This window comes from Morus notabilis, unplaced genomic scaffold (assembly GCF_000414095.1).
Source record: "Morus notabilis unplaced genomic scaffold, ASM41409v2 Scaffold465, whole genome shotgun sequence".
Taxonomy (NCBI): Eukaryota; Viridiplantae; Streptophyta; class Magnoliopsida; order Rosales; family Moraceae; genus Morus; species Morus notabilis.
In genome coordinates this window covers 234610-245606 of record NW_010357673.1, presented here as the reverse complement: position 1 = coordinate 245606, position 10997 = coordinate 234610, and the positions used below count along the sequence as shown (strand labels likewise).

The window sequence follows — 10997 nt, the reverse complement described above, 5'->3', positions numbered from 1 at the left end:
CTCTGATTCTTGTGCCCATTGCGAGAACCATTGCTATAACCATTATTAACATGAACTCCAAGTTCATTCTTGGCCACAAAAGCCATGAAATTAGTTGAATCACCAGCTAAAACAGATTGAGAACTCACCTTTCTCTGTCGTTCCTCTTGTGAGATTAAAGAAAAAACCTTGTTTATGGCCGGAAGAGGGAGCAATAACTGGCCTCTCACTTGTGCAAATGATTCATTAAGCCCCATTAGAAAAGACATGATATATTCCATTTTATAATTAGCAGCTAATTCCTTAACACTTCCACAAGTGCATTTTCCACATGAACAAAATGGACGAAAATTACTGAGCACTTCCCACAAAGCCTTAAGTTTTGTGAAATAGACACTAACCGATTGTTGATCCTGAGCCAGATTGATCAATTCACGTCGCAATTGAAAAATACGAGGATCGTTGCTTTGTGAAAACCTTTCCTTGAGATCAAGCCAAATTTCTGCAGCCGATTTAGAAAAAATGATGCTAGCCGAAATCTCCTTAGAAACGGAGTTCAGAATCCATGAAATCACAAGATTATTATTGCGAATCCATGAATTGAGAATAAGGAAGTCCGATTCATCTGGTTTTTCAATGGAACCATCCACGAACCCTAATTTGTTCTTGACAGAAAGGGCAATTAGCATAGCTCTGCTCCAAGATGAGTAATTATCGCCATTGAGTAACTGAGACACCAGTACAAGACCGGGACCATCGGAGTGATGGAGGAAATACGAGCTAAAAGAGTCATCAATGGCGGATTTGCCATTTGACGAGGAAGACGAATCAAGAATTGGAGAAGCCATAAACTCCAATCAGAAAAAAAAAAAAAAAAAAAAAAAAAAAAAAAAAAAAAACCGAAGAAGAAGAATCGAAGAAGAATCGAAGAAGGATCGAAGAAGAATCAAAGAAGAAATCAATCTTGGACAAATGATCGAAGATCAGATCGATTCTCATAAAAAATGAGGAAAAAAACCCGAAAGGAAAAAAAATATTGCTCTGATACCATATTACGAAGGAAGAGAGAGAAAAATATTGTATTCTCATTAAGGGTACAACCCAATATATACACAAAAGTAGAAGCTTATGTTATAAGCTAGATCAGAAACTTAAACTATAAAACTAATAAACTTAAGTATTCCTAAAATTATTAAAGGCGATAATAATTAATGTCACGTAGGTATTGTCTTATTGTTTTTGTGTTTTTAGTCTATAATAATGTAGGTTGTTTTCCCGATCTCTAGTTTTGTTTAAGTCCAATTCACTGGAATTATTTTTTTGCGTTGTTGTGGATGACTTTTGTTTTATGGGTCTCTTTGGTCTTGATCGATCAAAGTTTTCTATCGACCGTAAAGAAGTTGTTAAAAGAGCCAAATGTATTTGTGTTTGATTATTTATGTGACTTTTAGACTTTCTATTGTTAGACCGTTGCACATTTTATCTCTTTGTGCGTTTTTTAGTAGAACCAATTTATGAAGAAGGTTTTCTTATATTTCTATGTCACTCGAATGATTTAAATTAGTGTGTTAATTATTGATTTGGAATACAATTTCCTTTCTTGCTTTAAAAACTGACCCGATCAATCAATCTCTAAACTAAAAGAGAGGGAGTTCGAGGGAGGGGAAACCTCGTCCTATTTTATTCTATCATTTAAGTTTTTGATTATTTAATTACATATAAAAGTCGTCTATCATCGCATTATCTTTGAAAGTCATCTTATTATTCTTGCAAAAGAAATGGAATAAAGGGACAACTTTACTCCAAAATATTTCTAACGGCCCACGATTCTTGACTAAAGAAAGAAATGGGATAGGGGCATACCTTTTTCAAAAAATTAAAATTAAAAAAAAAAAGAGAGAAAGAAACACTATTTTTGTCCAACCAAAACCTTTATTTACACTATAGTGTCAAGTAACTAACGGCTAATAAAAGGTCATTATTTCCTTGTCCTTTAGTTACTTGAAGGATTAAGAAATTTATGTCTCGTTCATTTCACCGATTCGAGTTTTCAGTTTTAAGTTTTTACAGTAAAAAGCTCTCAGAAAATGTCACATCTAACTTTTTCTGCTACAGTGAAAAGCTCTAAAAAAATATCACATCTCAGCTCAAATTGAAAACTCGAATCCGCGAAGTGAACGAGGCCTTAATGTTGATCCATATCTCCTTCTAAATCTCCCCATTTATTGTAGAAAAAACTTCAAGATCATGTTTTGTATTTTCCTGAAGCAAAACAAGCGCATAATCGCAAAACCTTCTCTCACCAAAACGACACTGACGCAGCCTCTACTTCGTCTTCATCACCGTTGGCACCAACCGCCACATATACCGGTTGGCACCACAATTTACTCACTAAAACGCACTAATCCCAACACCCAAATCCTCTTCCTCACCATGTGGCATTTTGAAAGTGTGACCTTAAAATTGCTGAATTGCCAGAAATCACTTGCGGTTTGCAAGATTTTATGGCGGCCTTGCAAACTCCCCTTGATGGGTGAAAAAAGACAGATTTCCGAAAAACAAAAAAAGGTGACACTATTGAAAAACTTTCCTTTTTTTTTTTTTTGACAGGAATCACTGGCATTTTTTCTTACTTTGGGATTGAAATGTCCTATTGAATATTGATGATGCAAGAAGAGTGGTAAAACTCGAGGAAAAGCAGTATACAAGTTTACCTTTTTACCCTTAATAAAAAAATAAGAGAGAACAATTTGGACTTTTGATACATTAGAAAGCAACATTACAAATCTCATATTGATAGAGATTTCTTCTAATGAATTTCAGGCATTTGAAGATAGACTTTTAACAGACCATCCGGTTCATAAACTCGGCATTTTATTTTCAGCAATAAATTCAGTTTCCAGATTGCAACAGCATATTTAGTTTAATGTTAAAATGACATTCATAAAAAGAAAAAAGTCAACAATCTGCAACTTTGCAAGGCATGGACGTTATTAACCGCCAGTTATCCAACGCAGCATTAAACCCAGGAAGGAAAAATAGAACTTTGTAGAGAAAGCAATTCAGAGGGCCATATGGGTAAATTGACTCTTATGCTTTCTTCAGCCATGTATAACGGCAAGAGCAAGACCTCTTGAGAATTGAATCCTCCGAAACTTGTTGCTTCAAGATGTAGCCCTATTATCTCTGATGCCCATGCAGCGCCGCCAAACTTTACATAAACTCGATACTTGAGGTTGAATCAAAACAACCCTCCTGTCCAGCCATTATTATTATTTCACAAGTATTTAACCATGCCACGACCTTCCACACTAAGTTTTGTGGCCTGAAGCTGCTTCTTTTTTGGTGCCTTCAGCTGCTGCAACTTCTTGTTCATCTGCGGTTGATGATTAACGTTAGACAAATCAAAAGACCAGAAACATAAAAAGATAATGGAACAAGACACTTGAGGAAAACACAAATGCAGGTTGACATTCTTGAGCTCGAAACAAACTATTTGGAGAAGAAATGAAAGGTTAATAATGTGGGTTGTGGCATCCATTCACTTGTATCCTGCATGGATGTTTCAGTTGTAGTTGCCTTCCAAAAACATGGATTGGATTTAACAAATAATAAGCCCTTCTCCCCTTCGAACGGACTTGGAAATAATCCAAGTATGCTTGATGAATTTAATTATACTCATATTGCAGGAAGAAAACCAACCTTTAAGCGACGCTGGTCTTGTATAGCTGCTTTAGCACGTGCCCTAATTTCATCTGGATCGATCTTCGATTGTGGGCGTACAACAAAATCCATTGGAGTAGCTTCCGGTCTTATAGTGACTTGTCTAGCAGATGATTGGCCAGATTTGCGTTCCCTGTATCATAGCCAAATATATATATATATATATATAGAAGAAAGAAAAAAAAAATCAGTTTTGAGATGTTAAGCAGATACGAGGTTGTTGGATATGATTGCCTGAAAGGGCGAGAACTGTCATAACATCTTACCTAGAAAATTCATCCAAGTCCAGATCACCATCTCTAGATTCAACTCTTGCTGAGTTATTTACTGGCCTGTGGAATGCCAACAAAAAACATATAATTAATAAAGATAATAAAAGCACACAGTGGAAGGGGGAAATGTGAAAGAGAATAAAAGCACACGGGAAATGTGAATTCATACTTTTTCACAGTTGGCCTTCGGTATGGAACCCTCTCATCATCGGCATTTCTCATGTCCTCAAACCTTGTACTTTTATTAAATATCGGTCGACTCTGCAATCAAGTTAAAATGAAACATCATTGAGTATATGTACAAAATAATCTACGTACCTGGATTAATGATAGTAAAATGATTAAGAACTTTCCGAAAAACTCTAGGTGCATAATAAAACAAACAGGGTCCAAATCAGAACTAAAATTTGGAAACCTACAAAAGAAGAGTAAAAAAAATTCTTTTTTTTTAACAAGAGAAATTTGAAACCTACTAAAAAAGAGTGAAAATAAAAATAACCCATTCTTTTCACAGCTTGAGCTAGAGAACTTGAGTTGAAAAGTGAATTCATGTGAGAAAAAAACTGTAGCAAAAAAGTTGAATTTGAATTTTTGTGAGGGAAAACACTATAGCAAAAAGTTTGAATTGTGATTCGAGTCCTGAAAAGAACGGAGCTTGCGCACCTCAAGCCAAATTTTATCCAGCAGCACGAGAACAAAGATGATGAAAATCCTAGTTACTATTACAACTCTGTCTTCAGTGCAGTGAGTAGAAATAGGTTCTAACTCCTAAAGCAGAAACAGTCTGAAGAAAAATATTCACGTATTTGGACAGAAGCAAGTAATAGAAAAATCTTCACTTTACCCATTTATCAACCAATTCCTTTGCAAGCTTTCTATTGGACGTAGTTTCTTCGTCAGATTTTGACAAAAACATAATGACCTGCCAAAAAATATTACGCGTATCATTTATAATGCTACCTTCAATGCCAATTCACAAAGTCACAAACTGTTGGTGTGATTCAATTACTCGTACAATAACCCTCACCTTTCCAAGACCACTTTTCTTCAGTTGTTCTCTTCTATCATATTGCCCCAGATCAATTGGAAACTGCATAACAGAAGGAACATTCAGGTACTGCATAACTTGCCCAACGACTTACTAAAACTTATCAAACCAAGGAGGTAGAGGACTGCACGCACATCATTCAAAATTTTCAAAATTGCTGCACGGATATTTATATTCGGTAAACTTCCATCCGGAAGAGGTTCAAGCCAATTCTTTAATAAAGTTAGAACACCATGATCTAAGAACTCCTGTTGAAGCTGCTTCCTGAACCACAGGAAAAACTTGATGAATAAAAGAAATGCGAAAAGAAGCAAGTACACCAAAAGAATGATCACCATCTTACTTTGAGAGAACCTCAGTAAGAAGAGGTAACTTCTTGAGTTTATTAACAGCAGGTCTACCCTGTCTGTTAAGTTCTGCATCCTCTTCAGCTGTGACCTCGAGCTCAGCCATGACATTCTCGACTAGCAGCGCTATTTCTGCAGGACTTTTTTCATTCTTCTTTTTTTTCTTACCCATCTTGAAAAGCTGCTCAATTTCATCTCCATCAACCTCTTCTGCCTATAAAATTTCAAACATGACAGCCAAATAAATATATAAATTTAGTCCTGATATAGTCACCGAAAGTGACAGTAGCAATATCAGTCCAAGAACATAATTATGCAACAAGTACCACACGCAAAAGAACGAATGGCTTAAACCACTAACCTCAGGATGATCACCAGGAGAGCGTGCCTCATTATCACTGCCATATCGGTCTGTTGGATCTACGCCACTGTCATCTATAAAGTTGTCATCATCCACAGTTCTAGCACCCTCTTGATCATCCTACTCCATTCAAAAGAGTAAAGTTTAGGTCCTTTAGGATATTCTAGTTATTGAGAAAAAGTCAGAACCTAAGCAGCTAGAGATAACTATCTAAATCACCAACACATACGTAACTATGTAGGCAAGCATATCCTGCAAGATATACATAACGAACTAAACAAGGTTTGTTCTTTATCCCCTCAGAATCTAAATACAGTATACTATTCACATTAACTATTTGACAATATAACATAACAAAGAAAATCAAATATTTATAACATAAAGAAAACGCTCTTAATTTTCATATTCAGCCGAACTACTTATAGATACTTAACCTAGGCACTGTTGACCGCCCACAAAAAACCCATAAACAAGAAAAACATTCCACAGTACTAATTCCAAGTAAGCACAAAGAACCAAAAGAGCTTCACTTTCCACGACCCTAGGATCTAAAACACGGTAAACCAACTTCTCCTATGACCAATTTGACCCACTAAAATAACCCAGAAAATCGAAAATCACAAGTCTATAATATAAAATGAAGCTCTTAATCCCCGCATTCAGTCCCAATAACAGAAACCCAACTTGCTTATAGTCTCGGCCGAGCTATTAACCAAGAAAAATCCACAAACAACATCAGAAGGCAGTAACCAAAAGAAAAAAGGCCACAACAAAAGGTAAATTCAGGGGTAAAAAACCTCAGAATCGCCACCAGCAATAGTGTCCCACATCTCCTTGACCTCACCATCCTGATCCCTCACGGCCTTCTCCGCGAACCCTCTCTTCGACATCCTTGAGCTCGACCCCCCAGCTTTCTCCCCATACTTCTTCTCCCCCTTATGCCTCTTCTCCTTCTTCCCACTTCCACTCCCGCCCAGCTTCTTCCTCTTTCCGTCGGACCCGTCCCTCACGAAACCCTCGATATCTCCTTCATCGTCGTCGACGAAATCCGGCGCCGCCACCTCCCTCGCGGAGTGGCTCTTCTTGATCAGCCTCTTCCTAGGCTTCGGCCGCGACCCCGAGGCGTCCGCATCGTGGACCGGAGTCTGCGATCGCTCTCGCCCGCGCCAATTGTCGTCCTCGTCGTCGTCGAGGAGGTGGTGGTTTGGCTCCGGCGACCGTTCGCGATCGGACTGGATGTCGTCGTAGTCCATCAACGGCTCACCGTCTTCGTCGCGGTACCTGAAAAATCGAAGAACGACGAAAAATGAAATCGAACCGATAAAAACCCTAGCTTTTTCGATGGAGAAAGAGAAAGGTGGAGAAGAAAAAGTACGGATCGTCCTCGTAGCCCATGGTGATGGAACTTGGGATGATTTCCTAAGGCAAAATTGCGAGTTGGAAAATCGACGATTAAGAATCGCTGGCGAATAGAACTCCGATGAGATTTTAGAGAGAGAGAGAGAGAGAGAGGAGAGACAAATCTTCAGACGCCGCCAACAACTGGCGATGACCTAATATATTGTAGTTTTAGTTTTTTTTTAGATAATTTAATTATTTTAAATGTCAAAATTAATAATTGATTGAGGTATAAATTTATATATTAAATCTAATTTAAATTTATAAATTTAACGAATAAAAATTAAAAGTGTAATTTTTAAATAAATTTTAAATATAAAGCATAAAAATTAAAATTAAAAAAAAGAAAGAAATTAGTTTGTGATTACAAAGTAATTTTCTTATATTTATAATATTATTCTATTGAATTGCTAGTAGAATAGTGAAAAATGTTATGTGACACTCATATAAGGTAAGTTCACGTAGTGACAGTTTCTTCCTCCTCTTCTTTTCCACCTTCTTCTAAAGAAAATATAATGCTATTAACATGCATAAATCTAAATTTTTCTTTTATTTTTAATTAGTGTCATTTTATTAATATGGTTATTTGATTAAAAATATATATTAATTAAGCGTTTTAAAAAATCAAAGCTTACAGATTTTTAAAAAATATTTGTCACGATTTCTCTCTAAATAACAACTCTAACGCTACTATCCTCATTATTAAAAATTATCTTTTAAAAAAAAAACTACGATCCGCTAAAAACATAATCTGTAACCACGCTGATAGAGATCGTGGTCAGCGTTATTTTACAATTTGAGTTTATTTTTAGTTACTTCACTTGTGTTGTTCATTTCACAACTCAAGTCTTATTGCTACAGTATTTTCTCTTACAAAAATTTAAATTTAACTTTTTTATTATAGTATTTTTCTCTCACATACACTACTCAAGTCATAACTCTAAGTTATGACTTGAGTTGTGAAATGAACATATTGTTTATCTGTTAAATGTTATTTTATTAGTATTATGAGTCAATAAATAAATGTGATATTTGTATTGTTAGTCTTAAAACGATTTTCTATGCAGAAGCGTGTATTTAGCGGATCATGTATAACAAAAATTTTACAAACCTTTGAGATACACTATAGAATACATAAATTTATGCATGAATAAATTAATCAAATTAATTTATTTACTTAGTGAACAATTAGGTCAATAGCTTGAGTTCTTTCACCACGAACGTCTCTCTCTAACCTTGTTTAGAATATCCGAATCTTCTTTGTCAATTCATTGAATCTACGAAGACGTATGTGTGGGCACACCTGAAACAAAACGGAATTAGCAAATAAACACTCACGTTTTTTCATGAACACCAACACATACACGACATGAAATTTGGGAGAAAATTTTTTCTTTTTCTCACTCTATAAAACTAGCCACACTATGCTAGGGATAGTAAAAATTATGTTCTCCAATTTTCTGCAATCTCCTATTTATAGAGTAATAGTCAGACTCTTAGAAGAAGTCTAAACTTTATCTCCAAGATAAATCTTGAAAATTATCTCTCACTTCTAATTGATTTTGGAAACAAAATTCACTCTCTCTCTTATCCCATAGGGCCGGCCACCTCAGGGATATTCCTTCTTGTGGTAGGCACAAATAGTAGATATGGAAGGAGGCAAAATTATGCTTTTATCATATAGTCCAATTTTGACTCAAATTTAAATTCCAATTTAAGTTAAACTTAATTTAATTTGAATTTCAATTGGACAACTTAGCAAATAAGTCAATTTGGTAACTTAAAGAGCAAGCAACTGAATCCCAGAGAGATTCACACTATGCTGGTGTGTACACCATGTGGACATATCCATATGTGTGTTCTAAAATTCAAATTTTAAATAATCACATTATTTCACTTATAATTAATTCTCAATTAATTATTCTTGAGCGTTTTATTTAGAATTCTATAATTTTAAAATTCTCATTTTGCCCTTTAGTGTCTTGTAGGATTACAAGGACGACGCAGGAACTCATGGACCTATAATTCCGAGCTCTAATAAAATTAATAATTAATTAAAACTCTTTAATTAATTAATTAATTCTATTATTTCTAAAATTACTCCATTATAAACATGGAATTGCACTTTCGTAATTTTAGATATAATTTACTTCTAAACTGAAGTGTCCATTTGATATAGTCATTATATATAGATCAATTTTTCATAAATAATTTATAATTAGAGTTAGGTGAAATATGTTAACCTCTTTATTATGTCTTTATCCTTGAGTACCATTTATTCTTTAATACACAGTGATTCATAAAACAAATTCATGATTGGGAGCTCCTACTAGTCCAAGTACCGAATCAACCCTCAAGATAATTATTTATCTGCTTCTTTTTCAAGAAAGAATGGATTCCATCTCGTATATTAGCATTCTTAGTTACCTGCATCATCATGTCTCTAAGATACAAGGAATAGAATTTAATAATCTCAAAATCTGTACCGAGTAAGTCAAAAGACCTAAATCCACAAATATGAGTTTGCTAATAACTCAGGATTAAGATCGTTCTATATAGATCATCGGTAGACTCAATTAAAATTTCTATACTTAATAGAAATTATAAAAAATTCATATTGTGTTTGTGTCTTGATTCTATATAATCTCATTATGCGTAATACATTCATTCAATATCTCGCCATATTAACAGTGCGGATGACACTGTTTCATTCTAAATAAAATGATATGTATTAGTAATGTTTTAATTAAAAATTCTGAAACGCTAATTAAATTCATCACGACACGTTTCGATTATTATTCTTAAATATTATCTTCTCGTATATAACTCTTATATACAATATTTAATGTTACATAAATAATCACAAAATTTTCAATGATATTCATAATACATGCACATAAATAAAATTTTTTTCTCATTTATCAAATAAATAATAATATTTTTTTATTACATCTCATACTTTTAAGACACCATTCCCAATATGTATTATTCACTTTAAACTCGATGAATTAAATACATATTTTTTCTTCCTAATTGTTCTCTTTTCTCTACTATTAACTCTTCTTCTTCCCTGAATTCTTCTCTTATTCTCTAACTATAACTAATTCTTTAATCATCTTAATCGGCAATACCCTCCATTAACTACTTCATTTATGTACAAGTTAATCACACAAATTTAATCTTGATCTGATATTGTCCACCATTAACTACTTTATTTATAAACGAGTTAATCATACAAATGGTTCTACAAATTTTATCCTTAATCCTACTTTTATCGCTAATTTTAAAAAGTCGTAGACTCATTCTCAATCTTCCAATTTGGTTTAATTTTAATCTTCTTATCAATTGGTTAAAAAGAAGACGAAATAAGGACAGGATGCTGACAGAAAATAAAACTTGCTATTCGGAACATTGAGTATTTCATCTTTTTTTTTTAACATTCCATTGATGAAAATGCTAAACCGAAACTCATAAATCAAGGTTTGATTTGAGACTTTTTAAAACTATGTATCAAAGTGAGATTTGGGACTATTTATAACATGAACTTTCTGTGAATTGTATAGAAATAAAAATACATATCCTATAGAGACAATGTGTAACAAGTTACCTTTCGCTTAGCAAATAGCAAGCAAAGAGTCACTTCCATGAAAATGATCATTCGTTCATATTCATAAGAATGCCTAACTATATTGCAGTGTCAGAATTCATGTATTATCTTTACTGCTTTCTTGGGGCTAAAGAAACTGGCACGTTCTAATCCCCAATCCCTGATAATCTCAAGAATCCTCTAGCCTAAGTCTCATACTATGGTTTTCTCGCTTTGCTAATTTTCCCCTCTAATGTGGGTCGGACGGCGTTCCGCAATTCGG

The 10997-nt window shown here is 34.3% G+C and overlaps 1 protein-coding gene across 1 annotated transcript; it reads right to left on the bottom strand.

The window, feature by feature from the left end:
• Nucleotides 1–2818: 2818 nt before the first annotated feature.
• On the bottom strand, nucleotides 2819–7271 carry LOC21391280 (protein IWS1 homolog 1). Its single transcript, XM_024172909.1, has 11 exons — nucleotides 7106–7271; nucleotides 6528–7011; nucleotides 5731–5850; nucleotides 5366–5583; nucleotides 5157–5286; nucleotides 5002–5064; nucleotides 4819–4896; nucleotides 4144–4235; nucleotides 3969–4034; nucleotides 3682–3835; nucleotides 2819–3355 (listed from the first exon to the last, which is right to left on the bottom strand). Exons 1-11 carry the CDS (start codon nucleotides 7123–7125, stop codon nucleotides 3257–3259), a joined length of 1524 nt encoding a protein of 507 aa, XP_024028677.1. The 5' UTR covers nucleotides 7126–7271; the 3' UTR covers nucleotides 2819–3256.
• Between the last annotated feature and the right edge of the window lie 3726 nt (nucleotides 7272–10997).